The 14,042-nt window shown below is 32.3% G+C and overlaps 1 protein-coding gene across 2 annotated transcripts; it reads right to left on the minus strand.

The window, feature by feature from the left end:
- Positions 1-372: 372 nt before the first annotated feature.
- Positions 373-5,525, minus strand: LOC148611821 (perlucin-like). 2 transcript variants are annotated; one of them, XM_088595315.1, is made up of 5 exons: positions 5,440-5,525; positions 4,771-4,871; positions 3,144-3,234; positions 2,457-2,682; positions 373-515 (listed from the first exon to the last, which is right to left on the minus strand). In XM_088595315.1, exons 2-5 carry the CDS (start codon positions 4,792-4,794, stop codon positions 482-484), a joined length of 375 nt encoding a protein of 124 aa, XP_088451441.1. In that variant the 5' UTR covers positions 4,795-4,871; positions 5,440-5,525; the 3' UTR covers positions 373-481. The 2 variants fall into 2 exon arrangements, with proteins under 2 accessions (XP_088451441.1, XP_088451440.1); XM_088595314.1 differs by lacking the exon at positions 373-515 and having other exon boundaries at positions 2,313-2,682.
- Between the last annotated feature and the right edge of the window lie 8,517 nt (positions 5,526-14,042).

Genomic DNA, 14,042 nt, shown 5'->3' on the forward strand with positions numbered 1-14,042 from the left:
GCTGATCGTAAAATCTTTTTTTCAAAGTTTAAGTATTAGTACAATTTGTAATAAGTTTCAACGGAATACGTTGTGAAATTGTAGTCATGATTTTGTGTACTATAGACGGACACACAGGTGGACGCCTGGCATCTACTGAAGATTTTCCAAAGTGACTCTTGAACCTCGACATCATGGCTTCTACAGTGAACGGGAGACAAATGGCGAAATTTGCGCGAAAAGCAACATCACAAAACGACGACAATATAATAGTTTACGCCGTAAAATGCGCATAAACAATAGTGTAATTTGGTTTTAAATCCAGTCACTATAGAAACTAAGGGAAACGTCATTGTTATACTTTATTCAGATTTATTTATTTATAAATTTACGAATAAAAATATCGTGTGTTCACAAAATTGAATATGTTTATTTAAACCTTCTGTTGTTCAAATGTTTAACTAGAAATACATCATCTTTAAAGCTTATACATGTTTACATATCATCCCAAGATTGCTGAACCGCCGCCTGTCGTCCTGCAATTTGAAAAAAAAAAACATGCTAAGAAGTTATTTTAATTGATGTTTTGAAAATGCATCCTCTGTCAAACACCAATAAGTTTGTGACAATATATTTTTTTAACATTTTTGTGTATATACAGTTATAAATATGATTTTTAAGTAGAAATGTGGGTTAGAGATCTTGTTTTTTTTAAGAATTTGTCATGGGGCACTTTTCCAATTCCAATTGTCTGGTGTTCGTAGTATTTGCCTTTCAAGTTTTCCTAATTGTATTCTGTTGTAATTGCAAGATGTATACACATATGGTAACTTGAAGGAAAAGGAATAACAAGGGAATCAAGCTAAGAACCATGATTTGAAAGGTTATCACAAAGAACATAATCCAGTGATGTCTAGACAAAAACATCAGAAACAAACAACACAGAATATGGTATAACGTAAATAAAAAGTATATAAAACAAAAGTAAATAAGAAACCAAAAGTTCAATAAAAAGAGAATGGACCAACTGCACCACCGGGATAAGCGTGCTCTACTTTTCTAGAAACACCTTCAGAGATATTCAAGAATTAACTTGGATTGTTGTCTTTTCTCGATACAAAAGTAAATGAACAATAATGTTTTTAAATTTTGGACAAAGCAATAAATATAATGTAAAGGACAATAAGAATGGGGGTCCAAAAGTTTAAACCTTACAGCTTTTGCCAGGGGCAAAAAGCACTTAATAAGGAGATTAAACCTCAAATATCTCCCCCGTCGAGAATAGTAAAACGATTTTAGAAAAAAATTAAAGAATTTGAAATTGTGGGAAATAAGTTTAGATTAAATTTAAATAATCAGATTGAGATAATGATGTTAAATTTTTTGGGGAATTCCACTTTACTTTACTAATTTTCACATCTGCAATTAAATTATAATTGTATAAAAAAAGAAACAAACAAAAAATAAAAACAAACAAACACAACCCCCCCCCAAAAAAACAACAAAAACAAAACAAAAACAAAAAACTAATCCCTATGTTACGTAACGTTTAATAAATTTGAAACATAAATGACAATTAACACAAATTTTGATATTTATTGACTGAAATTTCTTTTTAAGCCTTATCAATGAACTGTACATATATATGTTGTAACCTAAAAAACTTAATTAAAAATCTTTAGACGATTAATGTACTGAAACCTATAAAAAATTGTACTAATACAGTAAGTTCATAATTACACGTTGGGTAAAAGACAAGGGATGGGGCGTTGAAAGATGATTTCTTGACAAAAAACAATAGAATTCAGCAAATGTAAACTGAAGACAATAGCCTTGTTTTGTTTTTTTATGAGTACTTTTGGTTGTCGAGATTAGAGAAAATGGACTGATGATAATTTGCATTCTTAATTCCATACGTAAGCTTGATTCTACTGAACAAAACCTTGCAGAAAGTTTAATTTTGAAACGTTATCATATTAAAAATGTGATTGTGTCAACAGCTTATAAAGAGGAGAAATCATCACAAATCATCAAATTGTAACCTTTAAACGATTACTAAATGCTCTAATGCTCTCAAATTTTCTATTTGAACAAAATATTTATAACATGCAAAATAAGACTTTGTCATTGCTCTAACTATCTAAAAGAGTTAAATAATGGAAATGCAAGTCTTACCAATGTTGCCTAAAAGTATCAAAAGAAATTTGAATGGCTTGTAATGATGGCAAAAAAATGGGTATGGTGAAACACGACAAATGCAACAGCGTACCACCTTAATTTAGAATTATTGCATAAAAGTGCAAACAAATTATATAGATTAAGTAAGTCTGCCGTAAATCTTAAGCATTCATTCTTTTTTTTTGTTTTTTAAAGAAAAAAAAACACACACTTGTTCAAATGCCTTCCAAAAAATACTGAAATGATTATTCAAGTAAAAAGTATTGTCGACGTTAAATAAGTAAAAACTGAATATATACTCTGTAGGTATCTTCTCACAAACATAGTAGTGAAGTTCTGCGCATTTGTTGTCATTCCATTTGTGATGGTGATCATGATCCATGGCAAGACAATCCTCGTCCTTCCGTGGGTCATTGTCATGATTTGGACGGTCAGGTGCCCATGCTGTATATGCAAACTCTGTGTTGCTTTGTGCCCAAAACCATCTGCCTTCAATAACGTCGTCTCGTCCTCCCAACCAGTAATCTGAAACAAAATATTGCCTAATTAGAAAGATGATAAAAGTAAGCACGCTAGAATTAAAATCTAAATTATATTATCTTCAGCACAACGAAATAAAAACAGTATATAGAACAATAAAGGCAGGTACAAAAACCAGAAACCAGTGTAAACATATTCTGAAAAAAAAATGCGCAACATGGTCACCATCAAAACGACGAGCATTGAATAGATTAAGTCCTATCTGATAAAACCTCTATTTAACAATGTACTGGATCTAGCTTTATCTTTTTATCTAAAACGTAATTGTGTCAAATGATGTTGCAATTCTTTTTTATCTCGCTTTTGTTCGGTTTTGTTTTTGTTTTTTGTTCTACTATTTGATATGTAATAGAGTGTTGTTATTAGAGACTGAAGAAAACAATTCATGTTGTATGCCACAAACAGTTTAATCACATGTGCCTTAAAACTATAAACAAATATTATACCACGCCCCTGCGCTGATGTCTGTCTGAGATAGTCGCTTTGGTTTTTGGATGAAATTTCTGCCAATCTAGCGTCATGTGCTCGACAACTTCCCTACATTAGAAATATGGTTATAAACAGGAATGATTGTGAAATCAAAAGAAATGCAATGTATAACACTATATTACAAAAACAAATCAACATGGTGCATATTTTGATTGATTCAACTCGAAAACGCTAAATATAAATTTACTATAATCAATGAACTGTGATATTTTAAAAAGACGCTCTTCAATGATATTTCCAAACACAAATTGTTTCTTTTATTGAATATATAATTTGTAAAAAAAAATATAAAAATAGGAGATGTGGTATGGCTGCCAATGAAACAGTCATCCGCCAAATACCATGAAACGATCAATCAAACTGCTACAGGTCACCATACGGTCTTAAAAAAAAACTAGCAAAGACCATAACATAAGTTAAATGACCCCAAATAAATGATGTGAAACTATTCAGAAAAACGGAAATCGACTTAATTTATTAAAATAAAATTAAAATTAATAGTAAAGGACATAAAAAAAATACAACGACCACCACTAGGCTATGGTTACCAGGCTTGTGCAGGCACATGAAGTATGTGGCGAGTAATGTATTAGATCGCTAAGTCTGGGAGAGTGGTTGGAAAAAACAACAATGAAACAAACTGTACAAATTTGTGGAATTAGAATATAACTCTTAGGATCGATACAAAATACAAAAATACATAATAAGAGGTTAATTATTTATGGTTTTAGGTGTGTTTCACATATAGTTTCGCTGTGCTGCATTCAAAATAGGTACTCAATTGATTTTCCTTAAACGAGTTCCGAAAATCCAGAAGTAATAACTATGTATATATCATATATAACGAATATATTATAAGTGACTTTTTAAACCTTATATCGTATATCCTATATCGCAACTCTAAAGCATACCCTAGAACAATAACGCATTTAAAAAGAAATCACGTTTGAGAAAAGAGAGAAAAAATTGTTGCCACATACAGCAGTTAACAAATATGACAGTAAATGCGTTATGAAAATTAAAGCTTAGAACTCTGTATGAAGCATCGAGGTCAGACTATGCAACTGTCTAGATAATTAGATAATAGCCTTATCTTTAATAATTTATATTGAAAAAAACCGTTATTTGCCATTTATATACACTCTTTGATACGTTCACGTTTCCCATTTTAGCTTTAGTGCATCGTTTATCGTGCGTTTACGCATCGTTTTGCGTTCGCTAAAACGCATTATAAACGCACGGTAGAAACGTTCGTTTAGTCCCACGCTGCGGGCGACCATTTAAACGCATTATTGGAGCATTCGTTTATTTTTGTACTTTGATTATTCTCCTGATTCAACTGTTTAGCGTGCGTTTCTGTATCGCGTATGCTGTAAACCTGAACGTCTCAAGGAGTGTATATATATATAGAAGGATTTATGAATGAACGTATAAAAAATGTGGCACCTTTTGAAAAGCGTATTGGAACACCATATCAACAAAAGTTGCAAATTTATCCCCCGTCGAGCCTTGATAACTTCAACTGGCAATACATATTAGCACATACATACATAATTATAATATGAACACATATCAGCTCGTTACCTCTGCTAGAATCCAGTTTTCCATTTAACTACTGAATAAGTAACATGAATGATCATGGTAATGCCATCCAGGAGGACATTCTGATTCACTGTTTGCAAATACTACAAGAAAGTATTTGATTATCAGCGGATATAGTGTTCAGTCCTGATCAATATTGCAGATACACTAAGAATACATTAGCAAAGTATTAATATCATGATTTTATCGGCTAAGGTTGAACTTTTCAATTTTGTTTATGTTATTGCAATGTCGCTATCAGTGATGTCTCGACCGGACCGACTTGAATATTCGAGACTTTCTATAACACTTGACAACCACAGGAGAAGGTCAAACGATTTCATCCAAATTTATCTCAAACACAAAGATTTGGAACAATGGAACAATTTATTTTTTCAAATCATCAACGTATAGAGTGCGTCTTACAATAAAAACAAAAGAGAATATCTGATAGACTTAAAAATATAAACTAAAAAAGAAAGACAAAACAAACAAAACAAACAAACAGACAGAATCATGAATATGCAAACAAACAAACATACAAGCTTAAAAAAAGCAATAAGACAAATAAACTACAAAACAGCAAACAAACAAACAAAAAGCTAGGAAAAAAAAACACAACGGAACTAAAACAAGACTAAATTTAACAAAACCGACAGAAAAAATACTTACAGATAACTTGTCCTGTAAAAATTAACAATATCAGTAGTCACTCCATTTATTTCATGTAGTTGTAATCGGACTCCACTGACCTCTGTATAATTTTCTATTTGAACGTGGAAGTCTTACTTACTTATCTGTTTCACCGATTGTCCTTCACTTTAGTTGTAATTAAACATGCTTTATTATCGGGCACACGGCTTTGTTTCCTATTTACAAATACAATAAATGAAAATCGTGTATTCAGTTTAAACTCAGTAATTGATTCAAGGCTGTGCTGTAATTTGACTATGAAAATATAGTTGATCCGCTTACTAAGCAACTGTGTGGACGTTTTTTCTCTCTCAATAAAGTCCAACAAGTACTAAAATCTATAGCAACAACAAACGACTAACTTTAACGACCTATTCCACTCGGCTATCCAGGCCATGTCAATAGGTTTTCATATGTATAGTAGTTTGAATTTATTCTGGTATATATGTATATAAATTAATTTTATTTATTATCTTTCTGATGGTAAGTTTTCTTTATTATCATATATTTGTTTCTTACAATTATTTGGTACGGTTTTGTCATGAACATGTATCATTATACAATTTGCGAATGCGAATGTCAGGGATAATTGGAATATGCTAAAATGAAAAAAAAAAACATGGCATGAACACAGGAAACAAAAACATAAACAATATAGCGAAAAAAATAATAAAATAGAATACACGTTGAACCTGAAAAAAGAGTATCTAGAAAAAAACGGGAGCGACATCATATGCTACGGAAGGGAAATCATGTTTCGATCAGGGATATATCGGATACAATTATACAAATTGTTAATAATCGTGATAATGTAGTGCTTGAATAACCAATTTTGGGGCAATTTACGTTTTTTAATCCAATGAGCTCAAAGTGCCCCGAATTTGATTGTTTCGTATAACTTGGTCACTTATTTAAATCAATCCTTAAAGAATGATTCAAAGGAAACGCATGTCCTTTTTTCATAAATGCCTTAACGATCAAGTATCGGAATGTAGTTTGTATGATAATGCATGTGACAGTGCATACGCAACCTTTCATTTTTATTACATTAACTTATTATTGATATTGCAGACATTTTCTGTACGTGTCTAGGTTGAAATTGGCACTGAAGTATTTGATACATGGTTTAAATGTAATTGTGCAATGTTTTTGTTTGTTCTAGATGCATCATACACAATTTAATATATTCAACCCTTATCACATGTTTGGCAGTTAAATAACACTCTATAACAACTAAACACTTTTGTTGAAAACGAACTTCAAAGTCCGAACCTCAAAAATACGAAAAAAATGTTATACTTTACAAAACTTTTTCGTTAATTCAAGAACACATGTTAGCAATGCACTTGTTACCCTACTGAATTTCAAATATTAAATTTTAACTTTATCTTGTTTCAAATTGTTCTGTAAGCTATTCTGGAAGATAAAGTGCCTCGAAAAATTAAAAGTTTGAATAAACAGTTTTTAAAATGTATAGATTTGATCAGTTCGGTACTTTCCTTATAACTCTTTATTCATCTTTTTTTTTCTGTTTGCCCCTTTATGCCTTTTCTGTTTCTTTTGAAGCAAGGTTAGAAAGATAATTCAGAAATTATAAAGCTTTTCCAAGTTATGCATTTACTTGTGTTACTTTGTATGTATTACTTCGGTTATCTTACGTTCTTTATTGTGTGTGTTTGTTTATATGTCCTGTCTTTTTCCCTGGATATCATTATATTGATTCCGATTTCCGCTAGAATATTGATTTCTAAACGTAAATCATTTTTGAAAATTTATACTGAAATAATTTTGTGTCGGAGACTCTCGTGTGATTTTAATAATGATAAATTAAACACATTGAGCAATAATAACATGATCATTAAAAAATAATATGCTGATTCATTTTCAATTGGCAGAAATATGTCATTCGTCGTAACCTCAAAAAGGATTATAGTATTGCCAGTTTTGATATTTGTAACAATAATTTTAGACCATTATTGAAATTAAAACTGTTCGCATCCTTACAATCTGGAGAAATATGTCATTTTTGAGTACTTCAAATGGAATCAATATGTCACAGCCAAACATATGATGCTTATTTTGACAATTTTAACATTTAAAACATTAATATAAGATCATTAAGGATATATTAAATGATCACACTCATTTAATTTGCAAAAATATCTTATTTTCAAGAATTTGGTCTGAAATATATGTATCACAGCCATCAACATAATAATGATATCGACACTTTTAACTTTTTTTACAATAATTTTAGACTAATAGGTATATTAAAAGTGTTCACACACATACATTTTGCAAAAATATGTCATTTTGAAGTTTTGACTGAAATATGAGTGTCGCAATCACAAACCGGATACAAATATTGCCATTTTTAATATTTTTAACAATAATTTGGGACCATTATTAAAAGTAAAAATGCTTATTATTGAAATTAAAACTGTTCGCATCCTTACAATCTGCAGAAATATGTCATTTTTGAGAAATTTGATTGAAATTAATGTGTCAAAGCCACACACATGATACTTTTTTGACAGTTTTAACATTTTAATTTGCAAAAAAATATCTCATTTTCAAGAATTGTTTTGAAATATATGAATAACAACAATCAACAGAAATCTTTTCAAGAGCAATGGGGAAAGGGTCGATAGGGAATAGGGTATGGGTCAGTGGGGGATGGGGCAATGGGGGATGGGGCTATGGGGAATGGGGCGAGTGGGAAGTTCATCCCATACAGGGACTGTTTAAACCATTTGTATTTGTATTTTGGTTTGGATACACAGCAAATCTAAGAAAACAAATTTGAAGGAGGGATGTGATCACACCAAATTTCTTTAGTCCCGTCGCATTTAATGCGCTTGTCTCAAGTCAGAAATTTATGGCCTCTGAATGTATTGTTTCGTTTTTACGTTTAGCTCATTGTTATATTGGTGGGATATATTGGGCGGAGGGTCAACTATTTCGCTGTATCCGCGTTTAATGTTGTTTTGGGGCAAGCCTCAGCCTGACCTATGGTGTAAAGGTTACCCTGTTATTAATGGAAGACCCATGGGTGACCTTGAACTGGCATTTTTCACCACGATGGGGGTGTTAAATATTATTCAACCTATTCCTTCACTCTTATGAGGCTGACTTTATAGCTGATCTGATCAGAAAGAAAGAATATCGTTTGGCTAGATCCTTCAATCTCAGTTTCCGCTATATAGATGACGTATTATCTTTAAACAATCCTAATTTCGGGGATTTGATACATCGCATCTTCCCAAAAGCACTTTAGATAAAGGATACTAAATGTTTTATTATGTCATTATAATATAATAACTTAAATATTGTTTTGCAATAATCATTTGCATTTCGATAATAATGATAACTGTCAAGTTGTGTTAAACCCAGTCTCTGAAATTTGAACCGACAATTTAACATCATAAACGTCGTAAAAGTAAACTTTTTAAAAAAGTTGTTTGATTGCGTTTCTAATTAGAGTTTAATATTATTTCTCGAATATGAATGTTGCATGTCATGCAGAGAGTGAATTATTAAATGTCCTTTGTTTTACATAAAAGGGTGCCATGATTAGATTGTTTTACATATGGTCTCACAAATTGCAAAATTTAGGTTAAAAACAGTTACCAAAAACGGTAAAAATATACTAATAAATCGGATAACTGATTGGTTATCGTGAGTAACAAAAATATGATCACTCCTGACAAAAACGCATTAAAATTTAACTTGTGTACTGAATAAGTTCCCCACACTTATTATTTGTAAGCATTCTTCGGCGTTCGTGATCATATTTTTGTCATTCACTCTTTTTTAGTCCGAGTTGCTCATTTACTTTGTATGTATTATTTTAGTAAATTTATTTTCTTTGTCTGTTTTCCGTGTTTGGTATTTTTTGTCCCTTGATTACATTCCCTTGATTTCCGCTAGAATCTTGGTTGCCTTGATTACTTTTCCATTTAATTATCTTATTATTCTTTATTTCAGTCACCTTATGATGTAAAAATACCAATCATATACATATTGATTTTTATATGCTGTACACACACTTTAAGAAGCTATCTCTCATCTACAGTATTAGGACCAAATACGTAAAAAGTTAAAATTTCAAAAATAAATTGCATTCAGAGAGCAAAACAAGGTATTTAAAGACAAATCCGACTAAGCAGTTCTGACGTTAGGAATTTCTTGAAATTTTACTAAAATGTTTTCAAGTATTAAGACAATGAAATAAGCTTAAAAAAATATTTGTCACCGTGCTTTTAATGAAGATAATAGCAGTTCAAAATTCGTAGAATCGAGAGTTTTAGTCATTTTTCGAATTCGATTCAGACGTCGTTGATCTTGTCAATATTTGTACGACTGACACATGCCATACACCACTAGATTGGAATTTTTTTCCACTTCATTCTTAAAAAATAGAAAAAAAAATACAATGCGTTTTATCCACCTGAAAAGAACGTTTATCGTTTCCGTCCGTAAGAAAAACTTTTGAACCATATGCACAATAATCTGAAAAACTTCTCACGTTAAGTTTTTTTTCTCTCAAACTTGTGGTATGAAAACGTATCAATTAGTTGATGGCATAAACTCTTTGAAAAGAGGGTGTCAATGATTATATAAGTAAGTTAATCACATTTGTGCCCCATTTCTGCATTTTTGTTTGGTCATTGGACGTTTCCTATAACAGATGTTATCTTGGATAACGTTACGTCAAAGTCAGCGATTGGACGTCTGTACAAGCTTCGAAGCAGAAAGAACAAATAGAATATTTAAATGGCAATACAAAAACTTAACTTTGAAAAAAACAAATAAAAAAACAAAAACAAAAAAACAAAGACAAAAGTATTTCGACGGGAGGAAACAGAAGATTGATCTAAAGGCGATAAATACATAACACTATTGTGATTGCATGATCGTATCTCTTCGCGTCAACATGTTATAATTCGTATTCATATTTTAAGTTACCACAATGCTTATTTACACTTTTAATTACTTTTCTTAATCTAAAGTTCAATATCTACAAATGTACGTGAATTATGTCAACAGTTAGTAGTAATATTTTAGTTTAAACATATTTATCGCATCAAAAATGCCAATATTTATACACAAATAATAGTATATACACAACACAAGATTCTGTAACAAGCATAGCTTATAGAACTTCAGAAGTCAAGACAAAATTCATGTACAAACATCATTGTATTAGTTGAATTATGCAATATATGGTTTTCCAGTGATTGAAAAGGAAGTAGTAAGTAAAACAAAAAACAATACAATTTTAGAAAAGAAAAAAAATACAATTATAACAGGTTTTGAAGTGCATATCAGGTGAACCATTTGCTATCTATGATGTATTTATTTACTTGAAGAAATAGGTATTCGTTTTGCTAGTCATAAAAATTTCTGGAACCACAAAGCAGAACATTAACATCTAATACAACTTTGAATGGATTCGACAGAAAAGTATTTTGTCTCAAATTTATGTATCGGTTACAATATAATAAGAAATGGGTTGTAGTCTCGGTTTTTCCACATGAACAGAGGGGAGAATCGACAAAATTACGAGCATATAAGTGTTCCGATAGCGAGGCACAGTGCATTCACAAGCGATTTCCTGCATAGTAATAAATCGGGGGCTTATTTGGCTTCTTCTTTATATGTTTTTTTTTTTAATTTAAAAAGAATCGGTGCTGCGAATTGTTCCAAAGTAGATGGAAGAAAACAATCATTGTACAGTTAGGTACGAACTCGAGGGACAGTTAATGTATTCGAATGTCGAGTGTTGTATGTATGCCGGCTGTCGGCTGAAAAAAGGCAGCCATTTTTGTAAATACGGTGGTGCAAGTTTGTTAACCATCTTATGAAAAAGAACTGACTTCTGACCATCCCTTTTGTCAACCAATTTCTCCCAATCCGTTTCTTGATATAACTTTTCTAATGAAGTAAGCTTAGTACCACCAATAACAATCCTGGCTGTTTCGGTTTGGAGAGCCTCCAATTTGTTTACCAGACCGATGCTACTACTGTCCCAGACGACAGCGCCATACTCATGAATTGGTCAAATATACGACATGCAGAGTTTTTCCAAAGAATATCTGTCAAGAGTGAACCGGTATTTTCGAAGGATATTAAGACGACGATATGCTTTATCGACGACAGCGTGTATGTTGTCATGCCAAAGATCATTGCTAGAGAAAGTAATTTTGAGGTGTTTATGATTGAGTACCTCCTGAATCTGAACAGAATTCATTTTAAGGCTCGGATGAATAGGCTTATTGACCTAGCGAGATATAGCCATAGTTTCCGTTTTGTAAGAGTAATCAAGGGAACCAAGGTTATAGCGGTAATCAAAAGAATGTAATCCAGGGACAAAGACCAGACATGGAAAACAGACATACACAACAAAGAACATAAAGTAACTAAAATCATACATACAAAGTAACAAAGTAAATGAGCAACTCGGACTCCATTAAAAACTGAGAGCATGGACCAGGTGCACCGGTAGGGTAAGCGTCCTCTGCTTTTCTAGGAACACCCGCCGAGTTGCTCATAAAAGGTCAAGTCCGGGGTAGACAAACGAGGAAAGGAAAACTTTGACCCGTTGAATAAATCAGTTTGTAAGGATTAAAATTGTTTAACCAGGTATGAGCCCATAAATGGATCTTTTTTTCAAATCCGAGTTCAGAGATAGTAATATTTTAGGAAGAGAATATGGCGGGACAGCCGCCAGTAAAATATTTTTACAGGTAAGAAAGTGCACCTATACCTTCGATTTGTACTTGTTATGTCTTCTTGTGGCGTACTTTGTATCAAATTTGAAATAAAAAGGCAGAATTGAAATGTTCAAAAAAAAAAAACAAACAAACAAACAAACAATAAGGCAGGATCTATTATTGGTTAACAATATTTCGGCGCTCTATGTTGAAGAAAAGTTTTTTTCAAAAGGCAGGACATAACATATGATCCTTGCCCCCATAAAAATCAAATGGTTGTTCCCTTAGAAAAATATAAGAACCCCTAGCAGAAAGAGGGAATCATGTCCTATCTTTTGAAATTATAAGAAACATGACACTCTTATTTTGTAATAACGAATTTAGATCAACCATTTGGATCAAGCAGATACAGTGGTAAGCCACCCCTGTTGGTAAACATACATCCTGGTTGCAAATTAAGGCTGTATTACTTTTTGGGTGTTCCTACACTGATACTGCATAGATTTGTTTTGCAAATGGACGCAAAGCAATCATATGCATTCAGTTTAGAATCAAGTGGGCTAATAAATAAAATTTTAAGACCGAGGGAAGCGAAGCAAAAAATATTTGTGGGGATGGATTTTGTAAAAAATCCTGATTTCGTGGCAAAAATATATTCTCCAATTTCAGAGGAGGGACATTCGCTGGATCCCCCATATCAATTCTCTCTTGGAATGCATAATCCACGTGAAACTATTTCTACATCTTTACCTCAGTAAATGAACTGGAAAATTGTGTTTTATTTGCAATAATACTATCTCAAATATTACCCAGTTCATCACCTTGTCATGATTAGGAAAACCAGCGAACATTTTCCAAGAAAAGAACATTGTTTCATATCTCCCACCCGACCCTCGCTTAAATGTTTGATAATCAAATTGCAAAGTCTAAGTATTAGTAAAATTGTTTATAAGTTTCCTCGGAATCCTTCGTGAAATTGTAATCGTGACTTTGTGTAGTACAGACGGACCCACGGAAGATTTTTCAAAGCGGCCCTTGAACCTAGAAATCATATTGCAAAGGGAGACAAGTGCCAAATTTTGGGCGAAAAGCAACGTCAAAAATTGACGACAATATAATAGTCGCCAGTCGTTCTGAAATATGAAAAAAATGCTAACTATTGTATTTTAATCGATATTTTGAAAATGGAGCTTCCATCAACGACCAATAAGTTTGTGACCATATCTACTTTTAGCATTCTTCTGTATATGAAGTCAAACACCAATCAAAGGAACCAAGGTTATAGCGGTAATCAAAAGAATGTAATTTAGGGACAAAGACCAGACATGAAGAACATACACAATAAAAACATGAAGTACCTAAAATCAAACATACAAAGCAATAAAATCAAATAAGCAACTCGGACTCCACTTAAACTGGGAGCATTGACCATTGAGCATTGGGTGCACCGGTAGGGTAAGCGTCCTCTGCTTTTCTAGAACCACCCGCCGAGTTGCTCCTAAAAAGTCAAATTTGGGGTAGATGAACGAAGAAAGGAAAACTATGACACGTTGAATAAATCAGTTTCTACAGAGCAGATGGATACACCATAACGATCCACGAGCTCGTGATGACGACCATAAAGCTTCTGTAGTGAAGACTTCAATCTTGTAGCAACATAAGTACTGAAACGTATATGAAATGTACTAATATAGTACGTTATTAATCCCACATTGGGTAAAGGTGAAGGGCGGGACATTGAAAGTAGACTTTTTTTAAAAAAAAAAAAAAAGAAAAAGAATTCAGCAAATATTTCTTCACGCAAACTATTGAGGATAGCCTTGTGCTCTTTCATTTGTTCTTTCGGATGTTGAGATTGGAGAAATT

This window comes from Perna viridis, chromosome 7 (assembly GCF_037379345.1).
Source record: "Perna viridis isolate PV_CMFRI_1.1 ecotype Kerala chromosome 7, ASM3737934v1, whole genome shotgun sequence".
Taxonomy (NCBI): Eukaryota; Metazoa; Mollusca; class Bivalvia; order Mytilida; family Mytilidae; genus Perna; species Perna viridis.